General features: G+C 35.7%; 1 protein-coding gene across 2 annotated transcripts in view; it reads left to right on the top strand.

Moving 5' to 3' along the window:
• Positions 1-23571, top strand: part of LOC148940845 (5'-nucleotidase-like) — a 143751-nt gene that overhangs the window by 58350 nt on the left and 61830 nt on the right. For both annotated transcript variants that reach the window (XM_089104762.1, XM_089104761.1), the window contains one exon: positions 22484-22603. In XM_089104762.1, coding sequence (XP_088960888.1) covers positions 22484-22603 — 120 coding nt within the window. The remainder of the gene's footprint in view (positions 1-22483; positions 22604-23571) is intronic.

Below are 23571 nucleotides of genomic sequence, written 5' to 3'. Positions count from 1 at the left end.
TGCGATAATGTATATTCTCAACCCAGACTCCTACACACAATCGTTTTGGTCCTTTCCAAAACCTTCCAGTCAAAAAAGCTGAATAGCTCTAATGAAAGCAATGTGAAGAAGATGCAATTTTAAGTAGTGCCATTTTATTTCGTCAGAGCATTGGTTATCCAACCACAATGATGTCAAAAAATACAAATATTTAAGGGAAGTATTTGTTGTCTAATGTATTAGGAGTTGTATTTTTTTGTTGGCCGACCACACACAAAATTTGTCTTACGTTCTCTTTGTCAACTCATTTTACATGTGCGTCTAGAGTATCGGGATAGACGTGTCTAGAGTATCTTTCCATTGGGGGGAGGGGTTCGCCGGGAGAAATTCTCCATGGGGGAGTTTTCCACGGAAAAAATTCTCCAGGGGGCATTTTTTGCGGGAGCAGCTTTCTATAAGGGGGAGGGGAAGGTATTTGCGGGAAAAATTTTCAGTAGAGGAAAGAATTTCCAGCATGATTTTAAAAGCAAACAGAAATGAGTCTTTTTTCAAATGAAAGTGCACCTAGAAACATTTTTCACGTGGAATCGTCCGCAAAAAAATTTCCTGTGGAAATTTTTAGCTAGAATTGAAATTTATGGGGGGAATTTTTCGCCGCGAGTAAGGGGGTATTTTACGTGAAAAGAACTTTCCATGAAGGAATTATTGTCAGGGGAGGAATTTTATAATAATAATATTTTTTTTACCCGCTCATACAAAAAAGAGAAAAGCGGAATAATGCAAAAGAAGAAAAAGAAAAAACAAGAACACTCATCACAAAAAACAAAATTAAGTAGTAACTTCTTCATTTGCACTCGTAGATCAGATTTAGAGGCAGAAAGTCGAACAATGTTTCAAATGCCTCTTTTCTGCACTTGTTTCAGTAGACGGCACAACGTCAATTGGGTCTACCATATTTTGAGATCTTAGAACGAATGTGTTTCTCTCATAGAGTGGGTATTGAAGCAAAAACTTGAAGTATTTGCAGCATACAGACCGGAATTTTAGTCTGTTTGCTTCCGTGAACCAGTCTCATCGGCGATGCATAAAGCAGGTGAGGGAGAGCAACAGCTGCGTAAAGCTTTGCAAGAATATTCCAGTTCAAGCTAAATTTCAGAGAAACCTGTAAGTTTCCTGTAACTTAATCGAATATTGTTGGTTATTTTCTCAATTATTAATAAACGAGAACTTCTGACATCATGACCGTATATTATTCCCAGGTACTTTATGGACTTTACACGGAAAATTTTCGTTTGTTCAACGGTCACATATGTAAGACCACTGCTTTGCTGAGGGCTTGTCGAGCGACAGAAGTCCAAGAACTCAGTCTGTATTACATTGACACTTAGACCGATTATTTTGCAACCAGTTATCAGGCGGTCAATATTTTCTTGTTGAAAAGTAAAGTTGCAGCCTAACATTAGCATGTCGTCAGCGTACGAAAGCAGCCTGAGGTCCCATAGATTGATACTGAATCCCCGAGTAACGTTTTTTGTTATTCCGGATGTCAGGGTATTAAACAGGATGAAGCTTAACACAGATCCTTATTGAAGACCAACAACAAGTCTAATCAGTCTGCTCAGATGATCCCCTGACAGTCTAACTTTCACAAAACAGGCCGAGTACTAAAAAGGCACTACGACGTAAGCATTCACACTATACTCGAGTAATTTGAGGAACACCTGAGACTGCACAACTGAATCGAAGGCAGCTGAGATGTCTACGCTGCACATAAAGAGATAGGATCACATTATGCGAGCTTTGTCAATAGCTTTCTTTAAAAGTATATGTACAAAGGCGCTACTCAGGTTTCGTTGGACTCCAAGCTGAGGATAATCCAATATACACTTCCCCAAAATTCCTGGACGGAGAGGTAGCTCGAGGACTTTACTGAGAGCACTTGAAACGGTAATTGGTCTATATCCTGTGCACCGATTTTTATTTTTTCTCTTTTTGGAGGATATTTAACAGAAATTCTGTTCAAACAAGAGGCCAGTGCCATACCTTAGGTTATCCGGGCAAATACCATCGAGACCAGAGGCCTTTCCACGTTTTAATTTATGAATTGTTTTAACTACAGTCGATTTAGATATCACAAAGTATTTCGCACTTTTAATAGGGTTCTGAGTTTTTCGTTTAAGCATTTATCACAATCCCGTTCAAACTTGGGGTCTTTGGAACCAAACACTGTAGAGTAATGCCTTAACCACTCCTCTTCCATAATGTCAGATGAGCACGTTTTTCCACTGGTCTGGGATCCCTTCAAGAACTTCCGCATCACTTCCGGGTTTTTTGAGGCTTGCTTAAACTTTGTCCGCTTTTTCAACGATTAGATACTTAGAGCTTCTAATTAATATACTTTAAAATACAAAAACATTAACCCCCAACAGAGAGAAGAGCTGGTAAGGTTGGGTGTGTAAATAATAGGACATGCGCAAAACACCTCGTCATAATAATAGTTATATTAACAAAATTAACTTAATTAATAAAAGAGAAAACAATAACAACAAAAACTTAGAAAACAAGGAATAAAAGAAAGGATGGGAGAAAAAAAATGCTGGGCAGGAGGGGCGTGGGAGGCCATCCCATCGTGGAGACAAAATCAAAACAAATAAAGAAAAATATCATAAATTAAAAAAAAAATTAAAACTCCATCATTAAAGGTAAATAAACAAACATTAAAAAACAATCTTTAATAATTGCTTCTTCAAATACAGTTGGTTTTTGTGATGGATCAATCTGAGTTTTATCATTCAGCTTATATTAGAACAGGGCACTTCGTCTCGAAGGAGTTGTCGTAGAAACTTCAAAAAGGCTCATTCGATTGGAAATTTAAAGGGCTAGTGCCCTTTTTGATAGTCAAAAGGGATTGGAGGGTAACTAACCCTTCTCCCACGCCCATTATTTCCCCAAACACATCCACTCAAAATTTTGAGATAACCATTTTGCTAAACTAGTTGAAAGGTCTAGAAATTATGTATTTGAGGATGACAACCCCCCCCCCCTTCATAGCCCTTATGGCAAGAGTTGTAAGTTATGCACTGGGGACATATAAGGATTATGTGGAAAAGGGGATCGTATAAACTTCAGAGGTGGCTTATTGGATTGATAATCAGAAGGTTAGTGCCCTTTTTGAGATTCAGAGATATGGGAGGGTGGATTCCCCCCACCCCCAACCCCACACGTCGTATTTCCCTGAAACGCATCGGCTAGAAATTTTGAGATGGCCATTCGTTGTCGTAGAAACTTTAAAAAAGGCTCATTCGATTGGAAATTGAAAGGACTAGTGCCCTTTTTAATAGTTGAAAGTGATTGAAGGGCAACTAACCCCCTTCCCACGCCCAGCATTTTCCCAAACACATCCAATCAAAGTTTTGAGATAGCCCTTTTGTTCAACGTAAATGAAAGTTCTGGAAATTATGTCTTTGAGGATGACACCCCCCCCCCCAGTCCTTAAGGCAAGGGTTTTAAGTTATGCTCTGGGAGCATACAAGGTATGTATAGAAAGGCTGATCCAAAAACCTCGGATGGGGCTCATTCGATTGGTAATCAGAAGCTCTAGTGCTCTTTTTAAGATTCAGAGTGATTGGAGGGTGGACACTCCCCCACACCTCGTATTTTCCCGAAATGCATCTGATAAAAAATTTTATATGGTCGTTTGCTGTCGTAGAAACTTCGAAAAGAGCTCATTCGATTGGAATTTGAAAGGGCTAGTGCCTTTTTTAATAGTTGAAAGTGATTGGAGGGAAACTAACCCCTCCTCCCATGCGCACCATATCCCCAAACACATCAAATCAAAATGTTGATATATCCATTTTGTTCAACGTAATTGAAAGGTCCAGACATTTTGTCTTTGAGGATGACAACCCCCCCCCCCACAGCCGTCAGGGCAAGGGTTGTAAATTATTTATCTGACAAAGATTTCTTTGTGATAGCACAATGCTAAATGAAATTCAAACTGGTCAAGTTTAAAACGAAGTTACGGAAAGAAATTGATTTAGTTTTCTCCGTATAGTTACACTTCAATTTAAAATTTTCATTGAATTGGCGCTGTCTATAACTGATTAACAGGTAGTTTTCATAAATTGGGCGATTTTAGGGAAATTTCAAGTTCGGATATTTAGATTTTTAATTTCTAACAATTCGGCAGGCAAAATAAGCCAATCCATAAAAATACAAAAATGAGAGGGTTATATTTTCTCTCATTTTTGTTTAACAAAGATAGCTTAAAAATTCTTCAAAATGTTCGTTGAATCAATGCAAAATTAATATTCAGTTTTTTAATTTGGTCCCTTAGAAGCAAGACAATATTAATTGCTCATTCAATAAGGGCCTTTAGTAGCTTTCGTTCTCTAAAATATCCCCCCCCCTTTCACATTAGATATGACCGTATTAAAAAAAAATTCTGAAATAAATATGTTCATTATGATTGTAAAAACTTATTTTGTTTGACTAATAAAAACCCATGGATAATTTAAATATGGCTGTATTAAATATGACCTCATTTAAATAATGACAGTATTAGAAAAATTCAGAAATAAATATGTTCATTATGATTGTAAGAACTTCTTTTGTTTTACTAATTAAAAATGCATGACTTTTTTAAATATCAGCTTTAATTAAAGTACTTTAAGTTTCAATTTGTTTTACATAATTTTCGTTTTCTCTTTTTTTTCCCTTTTTTACAAAAAAAATAAAAAATGAACTAAAAAAAAACGAGTTTTCTTAGAAAAGTCAAAAGCGAAAATATCTCTTCAGCAGAATAAATAAAAAATTACATTATAATGGATAATCCACTATAAGTTAAAAAAAAACTTAATAAAAATGAAACCATTAATATACTTATAAGTTACAAAAAATTAAACTAAAATTCAACTCAAACTCAAACCGAACAGAAATTACTAAATAATTGAACGACGAAGTTGTCTGTCTTGTATATCTTTATATGTTTTTCTTATATTTTCTATATTTTTATATTTTATATTTTCTTATTTTTTTTTCAAAACAGTTATTATAAAAGTTAAAACAGTATAAGAGATAAAACAGTTAAAAGAAACGTATATTAGACTTATTAAAAAAAAGTTGATATTTTAATCAAACTGAAAACGAACATAAATTACTATATATATAATGGGTCCCCCTTGCACTCCAATCATAGCGCGATTGCTGTACGCGCTTTACTGGAAGCAATATATAAAATGAATAAAAAATGAACTAAAAAATGAACTTAAAAAAGTCAAAAGCGAAAGTATGTCTTCAGCAGAATAAAACAAAATTGAAATTATAATGGATAATCCACTAAAAGTAAAAAAAAAAAACTTAATAAAAATTAAACCATTAGTAAACTTATAAGTTATAAAAAATAAAACTATAATTCAACTCAAACTCAAAACAAACAGAAATTACTAAATGATTGAACGACGAAGTTGTCGGTCTCGCATATCTTTATATGTTTTTCTTATATTTTCTACGCTTTTATATTTTATATTTTCTTATTTTTTTAAAAAAAGTTATTATTAAAGTTAAAACAGTATAAGGGATAAAACAGTTAAAAGAAACGGATATTAGACTTAATAAAAAAAAAATTAAATTCAATAATGAACTTAGAATGTACCCAAAATAAAATTGATATTTTAATCAAACTGAAAACGAACAGAAATTACTATATATTTGAAGTGGGTTCCCCTTGCACTCCAATCATAGCGCGATTGCTGTACGCGCTTTACTGGAAGTAATATATATATTAAGTGATTTCAAAGCGAGAGAGGAATAAAAATGCAATTATCGTCAAATAAAAAGTCAAGGTCGTGTCCAGATTAAAGTGGTTACCTGGTTGCAGCTCATTCCCCCTCCCCCCTTATATCACCCAAAGGGCAAATTCTACTCGTAAAAGGTTACAAAAGTGCAAATAAATATGCATTTTGTTAAAAAAAAAATTGTAAGCCGCCTCGAGCAAAATACCCAAAACAAAGGATCCGGAATGACGTACGTTATTATTTCTCAACCCCCCCCCCCCGATTTTCTCACTCAAAGGTTTAATATTACTCACAAAATAAAATGGCGACAAAAATCTATATAAATAAATTTAGATACGTTCTGTAAAGTTTTTTTTAACACACCCCTCAAAAATTAAAGCATCACCCCAAAATAATCCTAGAAAATATAGAAACTATAACATCACCCCTAGAATAATCCTAGAAAATATAGCCATAAGAAACCCAAACTGTTCACAATACAGATATACGAATACAGTTTATAATACATACGAATACAGTTTATGAATACAGTTTAGCGCGTAAAACAATCGCGCTATGATTGGAGTGCAAGGGGAAATTTTCCCACTCTATATTTCTGGTACATCTGTAATTAAATACAGTTTATATTTTGTAAAACGAAAGAAAATCGAAAGAAAACACCTTTTTTTTTATTGATTCGTCCTGGGACATCATTTTTCTTTGTTACGATATGCTTAATGTTAAAACAAATTAAAACTAAATTTATTTTATATTTACTTTTAATTAAAAATGTAATAATTAAAAACTAAAATTTCAATAGCAATCAAGACCATATAAAAGAAAATTTTGAAGTTAAAAATGTAATAATTAAAAACTAAAATTTCAATAGCAATCAAGACCACATCAAAGAAAATTTTGAAGTTAAAAGAAACAATTTTATGTCAATATTCTTCTTTTAGTTTTAGTTTTTTTTTTCATGATGGGCTATAGAGCAATGGTGCCTAAATTACCTTCAGAAAATGAATAGTTTAATTTTTTGAAGAAATTCATTTTATTATTTGCAGTGAAATTTTGCAATAACGAATCTATTCGGCTCTTTTACGCATTTTAAAGAAATTTAAAGAAATATGTTGGAAATGACGAAATATTCTTGGAACTGTATTGCATATCAGTCTGATGGAGCTAGATTGATATTATAAAATGTACTCGCAACAAATTCGAGAGCTTTTGATACTCTACTTACTTTTCAATATTATAATAATAAAAGACATATCATAGGCAGCGCAATTGTGTTGCCTAAGTAAAGAACGATGTTGGCAGAATGTATTATTTTTTTCCATACCAGGGCACTTCGTATCGAAGGAGTTGTTGTAGAAACTTCGATAAGGGCTCATTCGATTGGAAATTGGAGTGGCATGTGCCCTTTTAATAGTCGAAAGAGATTGGAAGGTAAATACCCCTTTCACCCCCACCATTTCCCAAAACCCATCCAATCAAAATTTTGAGATAGCCATTTTGTTCAGCGTAGTTGATTCCCAGATAGAAAATATGTTTTTGAGGAAGACACACACCCACAACCCTAAGGGCAAGGGTTTTAAATTATGCCCTGGGGGCAAATAAGAACGATCTTGCCACAATGTATTATTTATTATTTTTTCCTTTAAACCAGGGCCCTTCGCATCGAAGGAGTTGTCGTAGAAACTTCGAAAAGGGCTCATTCAATTGGAAATTGGAGAGGCTTGTGCCATTTTTAATGACTGAAAGTGATTGGAAGGCAACTAACACTCCTTCCACGCCCACCATTTCCCAAAACACATCGAATCACAATTTTGAGATAGCCACTTTGTTCAGCGTAGTTGATTTCCAGATAGAAATGATGTCTTTGAGGAGGACACTCCCCCAGAGCCCTCAGGGAAAGGGTTCTAAGTTATGCCCTGGGGCATATAAGGTCATATAAAGTGTTATCGTAGAAACTTGAAAGAAGGCTCATTCGATTGGAAATTCAAAGGGTTAGTGCCCTTTTTAATAATCGAAAGTGATTGGAGGGCAACTAACACCCCTCTCCCGCCCACCTTTTCCCAAACCACGTCCAATCGAAATTTTGAAATGGCCATTTTGTTCAACGTATTTGAAAGTTCTGGAAATTAGGTCTTTGAGGATGACACCCTCCCTCCACATTCATCAGGGCAAGGGTTGTAAGTTATGCCCTGGGGACATATAAGGTTTTTATAGAAAGTGTTGTCGTAGAAACTTCAAAAAGGGCTCATTCGATTGGAAATTGAAATAGCTAGTGCCCTTTTTAATAGTCAAAAGTGATTGGAAGGCAAATAACACCCCTTCCACGCCTACCATTTCCCCAAACAGATTCAATTAAAATTTTGAGATAGCCATTGTGTTCAACGCAGTTGAAAGTTCTGGAAATTATACCTTTGAGCAGGACAATTATACCTGAAGACCCACAGTCTTCAGGGCAAGGGTAATAAGTTATGCCCTGGGGGCACATAAGGTTTCCATTGAAAGTTTTGTCGTAGAAATTTGAAAAAGGGCTCATTCGATTGGAAATTCAAAGGGCTAGTGCCTTTTCTAATAGTCGAAAGTGATTGGAGGGCAACTAACACCCCTCTCACGCCCACCTTTTCCCCAACCACATCCAATCGAAATTTTGAAATGGTCATTTTGTTCAACGTAGATGAAAGTTCTGGAAATTAAGTCTTTGAGGATGACACCCCCCCCCCAAATTTGTCAAGGCAAGGGTTGTAAGTTATGCCCTGGGGGCATATAAGGTTTTTATAGAAAGCGTTGTCGTAGAAACTTTAAAAAGGGCTTATTCGATTGGAAATTGAAATGGCTAGTGCCCTTTTTAATATTCGAAAGTGATTGGAATGCAACTAACACCCCTTCCACGCCCACCATTTCCCCAAAAACATTCAATCAAAATTTTGGATAGCCATTGTGTTCAACGCAGTTGAAAGTTCTGGAAATTATACCTTTGAGCAGGACAATTATACGTGAAGACCCACAGTCTCCAGGGCAAGGGTTATAATTTATGCCCTGGGGGCACATAAGGTTTTCATTGAAGTTTTTTCGTAGAAACTTGAAAAAGGGCTCAATCAATTGGAAATTCAAAGGGCTAGTGTCATTTTTAATAGTCAAAAGTGATTGGAGGGCAACTAACCCCTCTCTCATGCCCATCATTAATCCCAACACATCCAATCAAATTTTGAGATAGCCATTTCGTTCAACGTTGTTGTAAGTTCTGGAAATAAGGTCTTTGAGGATGACAGCCCCTCCCACTCAGAGCCCTTGGGGCAAGGGTTACAAGTTATGTGCTGGGGGCATATACGGCTTTTATTGAAAGCTTTGTCGCAGAATCTTGAAATAGGGCGCAATCAATTGTAAATTCATAGGCCTAGTGCCCTTTTCAAAAGTTGAAAGTGATTGGAGGACAACTAACCCCCCTCTCACGCCCACTTTTTCCCCAAACACATCCAATCAAAATTTTTAGATAGCCATTTTGTTCAACGTAGTTGAAAGTTCTGAAAATTAGGTCTCTAAAAATGACAACTTCCCCGCCCCCCACAGCTCTCATGGCATGGTTTGTAAGTTAGGCCCTGGGGGCATATAAGGCTCTTATAGAAAGCGTTGTCGTAGAAACTTCAAAACGGGCTTATCCGATTGGAAATTGAAATGGCTAATGCCCTTTTTAATAGTCGAAAGTAATTGGAGGGCAACTAATCCCTCTCTCACGCCCACCATTTCCCCAAAAACGTACAATAAAAATTTTGAGATAGCCATTTTTTTCTACGTAGTTGAGAGTTCTGGAAATTATGTCTTTGTGGATGACAACCCCCCCCCCCCCCTCAAAACCCAAAGGGCAAGGGTTGTAAGTTATGCCTTGGGATTATATGAGGTTTTTATAGAAAGATTTGTCGTAGAAACTTCAAAAAGGGCTCATTCGATTTGAAAATGAAACGGGTAGAGGCCTTTTTAATAGTCGAAAGTGATTGAAGTGCAACTAACCCACCTCTTGTGCCCACTATTTTCCCAAACACATACAATCAAAATTTTGAGATATTCATTTTGTTGAACGTAGTTGAAAGTTTTGGAATTTAGGTCTTTGAGGATGACAACCCTACCCCCCCCCCCCCTCCCACAACCCTCAGGACAAAGGCTGGAAGTATATAAGGTGTTTATAAGAAACCTTGTCGTAGAAACTCAAAAAGAGCTAATTCGACTGGAAACTGAAAGGGCTAGTGCCCTTTTTAATTGTCGAAAGTGATTGGAAGGCTTGATATTTTTATAGTAAAGATCGATCTGGGTAGTTTATATATATATACATATATTTATATTTATATATATATATATATATATATATATATATATATATATATATATATATATATATATATATATATATATATATATATATATATATTATATTTATATATATATATATATATATATATATATATATATATATATATATATATATATATATATATATATATATATATATATATATATATATATATATATTTATATATATATTTATATAGACCAAGGCACTTCGTATCGAAGGAGTGGAAAAGGGCTCATTCGATTGAAAATAGAAAGGACTAATGCAGTTTTTAATAGTCAAAATTGATTGGAGGGCAGCCAGTCCCCTTCCCACACTCACCCTCCCGTTTGTCCATTATATTTAAAAACTAAATGTTGCCTTAAGATTAAATCAAAATGCACTGTGTTAATGCTAATTCCCAATAAGGCATCTCAGCAGTGTCCTAAGAACGACTGAGAGTATTTGTTCAAACTTTCGGGGCTACTTCTGCTCTTAAAATTTAACCAAATCGAAATAGCGTAAGTGTATCCAAGCTATCAAAGAAAGTAAACAGATTTTTTTGCGAATGGTATCAAGTTTTTTATTTCAGATCAACTAGAGGAGATATGAAACTAAATTAAACAGTACTATTTGTGTCCAGATTTTTATAAGGGTGTGTGTTGTTAGGTGTATAAAAGGGTGTAAGGGTGCATGTGTTATTTTCTTTTTCCCTGAAAAGACTGTCAATTTAAAACGAACAGAAATTAACTAAAAAATATTTTCCACAAAATAAGTTTTTGAAAGAAAAGTCCATTAAACCAAAAATGAGCAAAAAATAAAATCAAACAATCTAACATGAGTAAGGCTCAAAACCCCTATGCTTTCCCAGGGACAGAGCATAATTTGCACTTTACTGAAAAAATATAAATGTTTTTACTTTCATAACTTTAATAAACCAATATATATAATTTAATAAATCAATATACGAGGGCAATTCAGAAACTAACCTCCGATTGGTCACAGTGCATGTAGTGGGGGGAGTAGCGCGCCATCTGTGCATTCACGCGCTCAGCAGGTCAGTCGGCATCAAGCCGTAGTCGAGTGAACATCGTATGTGCGCTAGTTTAGTTATTGTGGTAGTTTGAAATGTGTGCTGCAATAGAAAATCCCGCCAAATGTGAAGTGCGTGCTGTTTTAAGGTTTTTTACAGCCAAAGGATACTCTGCAGCAGCTATTCATCGTGAGCTTTGTGCCGTGTACGGACCAAAAGTTAAGAGTGAAGGAGTTGTCCGTGAATGGGTACGTTTATTTAAAAGTGGACGAGAAAACGTTCATGATGAAGAGAGGAGTGGTAGACCATCCTTGGTGACTGACGAACTTGTTCATACAGTTGATGAAAAGTTCGTGAAAATCGACGTTTCACAATGGCGGAGTTGTCTACTGATTTTCCACAGATTTCTAAGAATCTTTTGTACGAGATAGTGACAGCAAGATTGGGTTACCGTAAGTTCTGTGCACGATGGGTGCCCAAAATTCTTACCGACCACCACAAAACTCAAAGAATGGCCTCTGCATTAGACTTTCTGTCACGTTATGAGGACGAAGGAGAACCATTGTTAAACAGAATCGTGACCGGTGACGAAACCTGGATTAAGTACGTGAACCCTGAGACAAAAGAACAGTCAAAGATGTGGGCACATTCAGATTCGCCTACCAAACCAAAAAAGCCCGGCAAGATTTTTCTGCCAGAAAACTGATGGCAACGGTGTTTTGGGATGCCAAAGGGGTGTTGTTGGTTGAATTCATGGAACGTGGGACGACCATTAATCAAGACGTGTACTGTGAAACACTAAAAACATTACTACGGGCTATACAGAACAAACGCCGTGGTATGCTGACTTCTGCTATCGTTTTTTTCCACGATAACGCCCGTCCTCACTCTGCTCGCAGAACAACAGCCCTTCTTGAGTCTTTCAAGTGGGAAGTTTTCAGCCATCCACCTTACAGCCCAGATCTGGCGCCAAGCAATTATCACTTCTTCATGCATATGAAGAAATGGCTCGGGTCCCAGCGGTTTGATGACGACAAAGAGCTCAAAGATAAGGTCACAGGCTGGCTCAAGGCACAAGCGGGTAATTTTTATGCAGAAGCAATTTCAAAGCTTGTGAAGAGATACGATAAGTGCCTCAATCGTTATGGAGACTATGTCGAAAAATAGTGCAAAGATGTAGTTGTAAGATGTATATATTAAAATATTTTTACTTAACTTGGTGTATTTTTTTCAATCAACCGGAGGTTAGTCTCTGAATTGCCCTCGTATATATAATATATATATAATTGAGGTACAAGACAGACAACTTCCTAGTTCAATTATTTAGTAATTTCTGTTCGTTTTGAGTTTGAGATGAATATCTGATTTATTTTTTGTAACTTATAAGTTCATTATTGGATTCATTTTTATTACGTTGTTTCTTTTAATTTTTAGTTGATTATTCATTATAATGTCAATTATTTTTTTTTACTCTGCTGAAGACCTATTTTCGCTTTTTACTTTTGTTAAGAAAAACTTGCTTTTTTATATTTAATTTAGGAAAAAGAATAGCGTTTTTGTTTCAGATTTATTTTCAACTTTTGATGGTCGACGTAAAAATTTCCGAGCATTCTTACTGCCCTATTTTGTAGCACCAGCAATTATTTTAAATGCGGCCAAAAGTTATTAAGATAAACAATTGAACAGTAATTCATATACGAAGCAATTAAAGAGCGGTAAATTATTTTTAGTATGGAAAATGCAAAAACATTTTTAACTTGGTTCATTGACCCAATATTTTGAGCAAGTTTAACCTTTAAATGATCAATGTGATTACGGAAAGACAACAATGTATCAAGAAAAACCCCTAAATGACGATATGACTGAACCCTACAAATTTTATTCTCACCAACCTGAAGCTCCTAACAAGAAATCAATTGAGTGGCATGTTTCGAACGACCAAAAACCTTAAATTCAGTTTTAATAAATTTGGTACTTGATTTTAAGAAGCAAACCATCGATTAACTGAAATAACAGTTATAATCAAATTTTCAATTAATTTAGATTAATCCCTCGCTTTAACAGATACAGCTGTGCCATCAGCAAATAAAATAGCAAGACTAATATTCCTCTGCAAACTTTGCGGAAGATCGTTAATACGTATAAATCAAAAATAAGAGCGGAACTGAACCTTGAGGGATACCAATGTCATTAAGGTTTCTTAAGTTAGACAGTTTTCCATCGACATCTACCGCAATTTTACATCCACACAGATATGATTTTACTAAATCTAGTCCTATCCCTCTTATGCCTGCATTTTCCATTTTGTCAGAAAAAATTTCATGGTTTAATGTGATAAATGTTTTCTTAACATCATAGAAAACAGTAGCCATATGGAAATCATCATCTAAACAATCATTTATTTCTAATAAAAGAACTGCGACTGCGTGTCGTGTCGAATGGCCTGCCCTAATCCAAACTGGTATTTGGTAAAAAAATTTATTTTATCCAAATAATTAAAAAATCTTTCTCTTAAATTTTTTTCAAACGCTTTAGATAAAGGCGATAAAATTGCAATGGGACAATAATTATTTACACGAGATTTATCACCTTTTTTATGTCACGGAATTACCCGGGCAATTTTCTATCTACTTCGAAACATACCTGAACTGATAAATAAATACAAAATATGAATAAGTGGTTCAGAAGTCATTCCAGCAATATTTTTTTTAACAACTTTGTCGTTTGACTTCTTTGTTTTTTTGGTTTTTTTTCCATTAGATTTAGGTAGTCTTCTTTGTGCTCCAAAACAGTTGGAAGACCACACCAGATCTGGGCTTATCGGATTAGTTCAAGATATTGTACCACAACTTAGCACGTTTTTTTTGCTTGTTTGACCAGGAGACACTTGTTTCAACCTTTTCCACGGTTTTTATGTCATGGTGTATTTCCTCACAATACATATTTAAAGTGACCGGATCTTGGACACCGTGCACTAGTAGCTGGTAGGGTACTTTAATTTTGTTCAGGATTTTGTCACAAGTGTGTTGATACAGCATAGTGTCAGTTTTTCCCATTCGCTTTTGATAGTGTTTATTAGCTGCGTGGTTGGCAGTAGATTGAAAAGAGACACTGAAAGATAGACCTAAATGGTTGCTATAGGTATGGTCGGAGTTGATGCTCATATTTTCCATGAGTTGGAAGGTTGTTATCACTATCACATGGTCAATATTACTCGTACGGCCACTATTATGTGTATAGGTAAACTGCTAATCTTTGTCACAAAAGGCTATCCCATCCAAGAGTTCTGCTAGAATAATCTCTGTTTGTTTCCCAGGTAAGGAGGGGTTGTACTGGAAGTCACCACAAAGCGTCTGTTTCCGATTCTACACAAGAGTCTGCTTAAACGACTACACACTTCGGGATAGCGTTTTTCAGAACGATCCTTATTTCAGTTTGTTGGGAAATATATATTGATGAGGAAAAAGCTAGTTGACCCAACAAATTCCACAGAAGTGTAGACGTCACACGACTCGTCCAGCCTACAGGGGATTCCACGCGTAAATTGTCGTTTGGCTTCATGTATGAAAACCAATTTGCGCTAAAAAAGAGCAAAATTGTCCTTGATAAATAGGTGCTCCTGCACACAAATTACATTATAATCGTAGCAAATTCCACTAAGATAGTATTTTTTTTTTCACAGCGTTGTGTCCGTATATGTTTCGGCAAAAGACCTTTAAATTGTTCATTTTCGGGGCTTGGACGCTTTGTTCATGGCTTTTTTAACGGCTGGGCAGATCAGGCCATAGCTTTGGGACAAATGGCACACTTGACACTGTTCGATTGACATGGTGTTTCTCTTGTCGATTCATAGGGCTCTGCACAACATGATGATGGGGAGCCGGATTTCCAGGAATTACTTAAAAACAATCGGCAATTAAATAAAAAACAAGTTTTTTCAACTGAAAGTAAGGAGCAACTTCAAAACTTAAAACGAAGAGAAACTATTATGTTCGTGATGGGATTTACCCCCTCCTCAATACCTTTCTCTCTATGCCAAAGTTTGAATTTTTCTTCCAATTGTTTAAGAATGACTCCCGAAGCACAAGGGCTATTTAATTAGAATAATAAGCTTTTATAAAAGTTCAAAAAACTTTAGCATAAAGAGCGAGGTATTGAGAAGGGGACAAATAATCTAATATGCCTAACGATTTTTGTTCGTTTTAAGTTTTAATGCGGCTCCTTACTTTTAGTTGAAAAAACTTATTTTTTTTTATTTAATAAATATTAGGATTATTACAAACTAATTTCTTAGACCGCACTTTCTTTCGATTTACCGAATTTAACAAATGAAAACATACAGAAAACATGTAATATTTTCAAAACAAAGCAGCTGACAAAACAAAAATAGCAACAAACTTTAAATAATAAAGAAACCCGAATAATTCAAATTCACGACCGGATGAACAGGGAAAAAAACAAAAATTAAAACAAAATAAATTAAGCTAAATTAAACGCAACATTAGAAAAAAAAACAATAAACAAAACCCACATCTTAACTTCCAATGTCGCCATACATATAACACGAATACACAAAACAGAATCTAATTTATTATTCTGTTATACTTAATTGTGCTATTTGTAATCGGAAATTTCACCATGCCAAGCTCAAACTTGAACTGTACCATGCCATTACCAAACTCAAACTGTACCAAAGACAACATAACTTGTCATTCTTTTTTGCGCATTTTGTTTTCCATATTTAGAACTACTCCAAACAGGATGACTAGTAATCAGAGGCAACACTATAGCGTTGTCTATAGTAAAGGCCATACGACTCCAATGTTTTATTATTCTTTTTTCCCAGAGGCACTACATATGGAAGGGGCCGTCGTAGAAACTTTAAAGGGGCTCATTCGGTTGGAAATCGAGAGTTCTAGTGCCCTTTCTAAGGGCCGAAAGTAATTGGAAGGCAACTAACACCCCTTCCACGCCCACCAATTGCCCAATCACATCCAATCAAAATTTTGAGATAGCCATTTTGATCACCGTAGTTGATTTCCAAATAGAAATTATGATTTTGAGGAGGAAATTCCCCCACAGCCCTTAGGGCAAGGGTTGTAAGTTATGCCCTGGGGGCAAATAGGGTTTTTATAGAAAAGTATGTCTTAGAAACTTCAAAAAGGACTCATTCGATTGGAAATTCAAAGGGATAATGCCCTTTTTAATAGTCAAAAGTAATTGGAGGGCAACTAAACCCCCTCTCAAGCCCTCCTTTTCCCCAAACACATCCAATAAAAATTTTGAGATAGCCATTTTGTTCAACGTAGTTGAGAATTCAGGAAATTAGGTCTTTGAGCATAACAACACCCCACCCCCACAGCCCTAAGGGGGAGGGTTGTAAGTTATAAACTTAAGTATAAACTTTATATGCCCCTTATAAGTTGCAATTGTAAGTATAAACCTTATATGCCCTGGGGGCATATAAGGTTTTTATAGAAAGTGTTGTCGTAGAAGCTTCAGAAAGGGCTTATTCGATTGGAAATTTAAATGGCTAGTTTCCTTTTTAATAGTCAAAAGTGATTGGAAGGCAACTAACACCCCTTCCATTCCCGCCTTTTTCCCCGAACACATCCAATCAAAATTTTGATATATCCATTCTGTTCAACGGAGTTGAAAGTTCTGAAAATTATATGTTTGAGAAGGACACTCCCCCCCACAGTCGTCAGGACAAGGGTTATAAGTTATGCCCTGGGGGCATATATGGTTCTGATGGAAGGAATGCTCATATAAACTTCAGAGAGGGCTCATTTGATAGGAAGTTTGAAAGTTCTAGTTCACTTCTTAAGCGTCAAAAGATATCGGAGGGTAACTAGCTTCCTCCCCCCCAAACCCTCTTTTCCCAAATGCATCCGATTAAAATTTTGAGATAGCTATTTTGTTAAAAATGGTTCAAAGATCATATAACAAAATTTCCGGTGTCGACACCACCCCCAGGGTCCGGGGGCAGGCGTTGTAAATTATGCCCTGGGGGTATATATGGGTCTTATGGAAGGAATGCTCGTAATAACTTCAAAGAGGACTCAATTTATTCGAAATTGAACGTTTTAGTTCACTTTTTTAGAGTCAAAAGAGATTGGAGGGCAACTATCCCCCCCACGCTCGTTTTCCCCCAAATGCATCCAATAAACATTTTGAGATAGCCATTAAGTTAAAAATTGCTCAAAAGTCAGATAACAAAAACTCAGGTGTCGTCACAACCCCCCGGGGCCCGGGGACAGGCATTATAAGTTATGCCCTGGGGCATATATGGTTCTTATAAAAGGAATACTCGTATAAACTTCAGAGAGGGCTTATTTCATTTGAAACTAAAAGTTGGAGCTCACTTTTTAATAGTCAAAAGAGATCCGTGGGCAGCTAGCCCCCCCCCTCCCCCCCACGCCTTCTTTTTCCTAAACCATCTGATGAAAATTTTTAGATAGACAATTTGTTAAAATAGTTCAAAGGCCGGATAAGAAAACTCCAGTGTCAATATACCCCCCCCTCTACGGCCCAGGGGAAGGCGTTCTAAGTTATGCCCTAAGGGCTTGTATGGTTATTATGAAAGGAATGCTTGTAAAAACTTCATAGAGGACTCATTTGATTGGAAATTGTAAGATCTAGTTCACTTTTTAAGAGTCAAGAGTCAATTGTAAGTTCTAGTTCACTTTTTAAGAGTACAGAGGGCAACTAGCCCCCCTAGCCCATTTTTCCCAAAACCCATCTGCTACAAATTTGGAGATAGCCAGTTTTTTGGAAATTGTTCAAAAATTAGATAACAAAAACTCCCCCCAGGGCCTGGGGCGTAGTAAGTGTTGTCCTGGGGGTGTATATGGTTCTTATGAAAGGGATGCTTGTATAGACTTCAGAGAGGGCTCATTTGATTAGAAATTGAAAGTTCTAGTTCAATTTTTAAGAGCCAAAAGATATCCGAGGGCAACTAGCCCCCCCCCCCTCCCACACACACACACCCTTTTCCCCCAAGCCCATCCGATGAAATTTTTATAATAGCCATTTCATTAAAATAGTTCAAAGGTCAGATAAGAAAAATTTCTGTGTCGACGCACCCCCCCCCAGGGCCCGAAGGCAGGTGTTATGTGTAATGCTCTAGGGGCATATATAGTTCTTATGGAAGGGATGCTCGTATAAACTTCAGAGAGGGCTCATTTGATTGGAAATTCAAAGTTCTTGTTCAATTTTTAAAAGTCAAAAGAGATCAGAGGGCAAATCCCCCCCTCCCCCGCGCCTTAACACCCTAAATGCATCAACGCCTTAACGCCCATCCGCGTCCTAAATCCAGCAGATAAAAATTTTGAGATAGACATTTTGTTAAAAATAAATTCAAAGTTCAGATAACAAAAAACTCCGGTGTCGAAACAGTCCCCCAGGGCCCGGGGGTAGGCGTTGTAAGTTATGCCCTGGGAGCATGTATGCTTGTTATGGAAGGGATGCTCGTATTAACTTCATAGAGGGCTCATTTGATTGGAAATTGAAAGTTTTAATTCACTTTTTAAGAGTCAAAGGTGATTGGAGGGCAGCTAGCCTTCCCCCACACTCCATTTATTTTTTTTCCTAGAGGCACTTCGTATAGAAGGGGTCGTCGTATAAACTTCAAAGGAGGCTCATTAAATTTGAAATCGAGAGTTCTAGTGTCTTTTTTAAGAGTCAAAGGTGATCGAAGGGCAACTAGACCCTCCCCCAAAGGCGTTTTTCCCCAAATACATCTGATAAAAAAAATTGATGTGGCCATTTTGTTTAAAATAGTTCAAAGATCATATAACAAAAACTCCTTTACGTATGGACATTTCGTTAAAAATAGCTCAAAGGTCAGATAAGAAAAACTCCTGTGTTGACACCCCCCCCCCTCCAGGACTCGGGACCGGCGTTCTAAGTATTGCTCTGGGAGCATATATGGTCTCGAAGCATATATATGGAAGGCATGCTCGTATAAACTTCAGAGAGGGCTCATATGATTGGAAATTGAAAGTCCTCGTTCACTTTTTAAGAGTAAAAAGAGATCGGAGGGCAACTAGCCCCCCTCTCCGTGCCCTATGTTCCTCAAACCCATCCGACAAGAACTTTGAGAGAGCCATTTCTTCAAAATAGTTTAAAGGTCAGATAACAAAAACTCCTGTGTCCACATAACCCCCCAGGGCCCGGGGGTAGGTATTGTAAGCTATGTCCTGGGGTCGTATGTGGCATGCTTGGTCGTATGGGGTCGTATAAAGGCATGCTCGTATAAACTTCAGGGAGGGTTCATTTGGATGGAAATCAAAAGTTGTAGTTCATTTTCTCAGAGTGAAAAAGAATCGGAGGGCATCTAGCCCCTCCCGTCCTCCACGCCTTTGGGTTTATCGGATGGATAAACCAATCCGATAAAAATTTGAGGTGACCATTTTGTGAAAAATAGTTCAACCATCAGATATTAAAACTTCGGGATCGTCGCAACCCCCCAGGACCCAGAGACAGGCGTTGTAAGTTAAACTCTGGGGATATATATGGCTCTTATAGAAGGGATGCTCGTATAAACTTCAGAGAGGGCTCATTTGATTGGAAATTGAAAGTTCTAGTTCACTTTTAAAGAGTCAAAAGAGATAGAAGGTTAATTATTCCCCCACGCCCCCTTTTTCCCCAAAACCATCCGATAAAAATTTTGAGATAGCCATTTTGTTAAATATAGTTCAAACATCAGATAATAAAAATTTCGAGATTGACGCAAACCCATTTTTTCACTTTGATATTGTTACTTTGACAACAGTTTTGATACTTTGATGAACATTTGACTTTTTTTTAAAGTTTTATTTTGAAATAAGGAATTCTTAAAAACGTGAAGCTTTTTGCAATCAAAAACGAACAAAAATTAATTAAAAAAAAACTTTCCGAAAAATAAATTTTTCGAAGAAAAGTAAAGGCCATTTTAAACTTAAGCTCAGCAGATAAAAATACTTGTTAACATTCAATCTCAAAACGACCAGAAATTACTATTAAACAATAAATTAAATATAAAGCAAACAGAAATTAAATAAACAATCGCAGCGAAAACATACAACAAGTAATAATAAAAATGAATAAATAAATCTTAAAGCGAGTAATGCTTAGATTTAATATGAAAATCAAGCTTAAAACGAAAAAAATATTTTCCTGTTAAAGTATATATGAAACTTAAAACGAACAGAAATTAAATAAACAATCAATGCAAACAAACATATAATAGATATTAAGATACATTAATAAATAAATCTTAAAACGAGTGAAACTTAGATTGAATATACAAACCAAGCTTGAAATGAACAAAAATTACTACAAACAAGAGTTTGGGTATCACCTCCTTCTCTCACTGTAAAAGAATAAAACCTACTGCGTCATTGGCACTTTACTGAAAACTATATGCGTCTTGATCAGTCTCGGAAAATATAAACAACATCAAATTGAATATTTGGTGTATAATGATATTAATTGTTGAAAGATCCATCCGTTCAAGAATTTATTTCACTGTAATTTATTTTTATTTTCAATGCTGTAAGAACTGGAAAAGAAAATATTTGTAATAATATTCGTTTTCAGTTTTAAGCACCAATGACGCTGTAGGCTTTTGGTTTTTATTTACAGTTAAGGAAGGAAGGCAGTATCTAAATACTTGTTTTTAGCGAAACTATATTCGTCTTGAACAACTTTTAAAAGAGCTAATAAATTGAACTGGATATTTGATGCATAATGATATTAATTGCTGAAAGTTCATCAGTTCAAAATGTTACTATAATTTTAATTTTTATTTTCAATATTAAGTACAAAAGAAAATATTTGCCATAAAATTGGTTTTCAGTAAAGCGCCGATGACACAGTAGGTTATAGACTTTTACAGTGAGAGATGGAGGTCATACCCAAACTCTTGTTTGTAGTAATTTTTGTTCGTTTCAAGCTTGATTTGCATATTCAATTTAAGTTTCAATCGTTTTAAGATTTATTTATTAATTTACAATAATATCTATTGTATGTTTGTTTGTATTGATTGTTTATTCAGTTTCTGTTCGTTTTCAGTTTCATTTATGCTTCGATGGGAAAATATTGTTTTTCGTTTTGAAATTGATTTTCAAATTCAATCTAAGCATTACTCACTTTAAGATCTATTTATTCATTTATGTTATTACTTGTTGTATGTTTTTCCTATGATTGTTTATTTAATTTCTGTTCGTTTTGGGTTTCATTTATTCTTTAATAGTAATTTCTGGTCGTTTTAAGTTTGAATTTTAACAGGTATTTTTATCTCCTGAGCTTAAGTTTAAAATAGCCTTTACTTTTCTTTGAAAAACTTATTTTTAGGAAAGTTTCTTTTAATTGATTAAATATAAAGAAACGAAGATTTTCGAAACTAAGCAATGTTGTTGAAACTCAGAACAAATTGATATTATCCTATATACGAGTGAGGCTGCCGCCCTCTAATCCCTGTGGTATATGCACTGAAGTTTTTACACATTCTGGATATTGCTGACTTTCAAAATAAACTATAAGCTAAACTTTCTTTAAAGACCAGAGAACCTAAATGAATCGGATCCTCCGTCACGAGTAAGATATTCTCTGTTCGGTGTAGGCTATATAGTCAATCTTCGCGTTCATTCGAAAAAAAAACTGTGTTTGCAACATGCATGACTGAACCAGTAAAGGCGAGGGCGGCGGATAATGGTTTCATGGGCATAATTCTATCTGCATGATTTTCTTATAATTGTATACTTGGTCATGGGTATTAATCCGATGTATGTGCTTCATACATCTGTGGTCGAAAAAGCTGGGAGTCAGATTTTTGTTGTTCCTATTGGCTAAATTTTCGAGCCACAGATGAGGACAGACTAGACTTGGGACCCGTGGACTTGGCTTTTTGTCAAGATTTTAAACCCTCTCTTTTCCACAGTGATCTCCGGGATTTAGAAAAGAGAGACAGTACTATGTGGGTGTGAATTTTAATACTGCTTGCCGCAGTAATGTCTACAATTGATACAACGGATATAAACTTCTCGACGATTTCAGTCCTGTAGTGTCTCAACAGTAGGCCTGAATAAGATTCGTTGGTAGCTATAGCTTTTATTTTCGATTTTCAGCCCAACTAAAGAAACTGCCGCAATTAGGCGAAGCTAAATGAAAGTATTCTAAAAATACATTTTGATGAAAATTTTGTTTAATATTTACCTCGCCTGGTTTAAACGATTTTTCAGGCCTTTCTCTTCCTGGAAATCTTTAGGATTTCGCAGTATTAACATTCCAAATTAGTTCCTTACGATCAACAGATATGGTACACTATATAGTACATTCAAGTACTCTTAAAATTAAAAAATTAAAAGTTCTTTACAGGCAGTGCTACCATTGCTGAAGCCAAAAATCTTCTCAGCCGATTCAAAGAAATAGATGTCATTGTCAGTGGCGGTGGAGATTCCTACTTCATGTATAACACCGATATGGGGTCAGCATCAGGTAAGGTTGATCAAATGCTACCAACATAATATGTCATACAAGGAAAATTATAAAGTATTAGACTAACAGAGGAAGACAGTCTGTTGCCACCTCTTCTCTGTGGTAACTGGCAACTTCATTTTCTGTCTTTTTTTCTTCTTTTTACAATTGTAAGATAAATTTTTTGAATAAATAAGAAAAAATGATTTAAATATATAAATATATAGTAAACTGCTGCATAAAATATTAAAAAAAAACTCTCCTTCCGTCTATGAACCATCCATATACCACTTTAAAAAACGCAGTCTTCATCCATACCCAGATAATCTTAAGATACTTCTGCTTTTTTAGGTGGTTTGAGACTATTGATTGTTCGTCACAATATTTATTTGATCTTGTTTTTGAGCAGTATACGGTTAAGACCGGCTTTGTGGTCGAACTATGCTCTGTCTAATTCTTATGACTTATGAAACCCAACCAAAACTGAAATCTTCGAATAATCTATGAACCATTAAACAGCTCTCTAAGATGTTCCATTGTCCTGCTAGCAGTGGAGAAAAAAAATAAAAAGACAACATATCAGTGCTACCCATACAAAAAACCTTATTTCGCTTATTGTCCAAGCCAGATAACTATAAGTTTCTAATTAGAGTTTTCAGCCTTGGCAATACCAATACCAATACCAAAAAGTTTCTTTTTGTTTCGATCTGATGCCATTTTTGGGGGTTTCGGACTACTTTTAAAAATTTCTGTAAGGTTTTTTTCAAACTAACATTTTACTTTTAAGACTAACTTAGGTAATACTTACCACTCCTGAATTAGCTAGAAATACTAATTTTTTCTCACTTACTAGTTTTTTTTTCAAAATGTTTTTTGATTTTCAGTTACTATGGGTCGTGCTTCGCCCTTTACTAGATTGTAGCTGCCGCTGCAGCCAATACAACTACAATCTATGTAGCCAAATCAAAGGGAAGCAGTCTGATTTATTA

Source organism: Artemia sp. Qi Xiang Cuo, chromosome 19, assembly GCF_049724085.1.
Source record: "Artemia sp. Qi Xiang Cuo chromosome 19, ASM4972408v1, whole genome shotgun sequence".
Taxonomy (NCBI): domain Eukaryota; kingdom Metazoa; phylum Arthropoda; class Branchiopoda; order Anostraca; family Artemiidae; genus Artemia; species Artemia sp. Qi Xiang Cuo.
The sequence above is the reverse complement of the archived record's forward strand: the minus strand, read 5'-3'. Positions and strand labels throughout refer to the sequence as shown.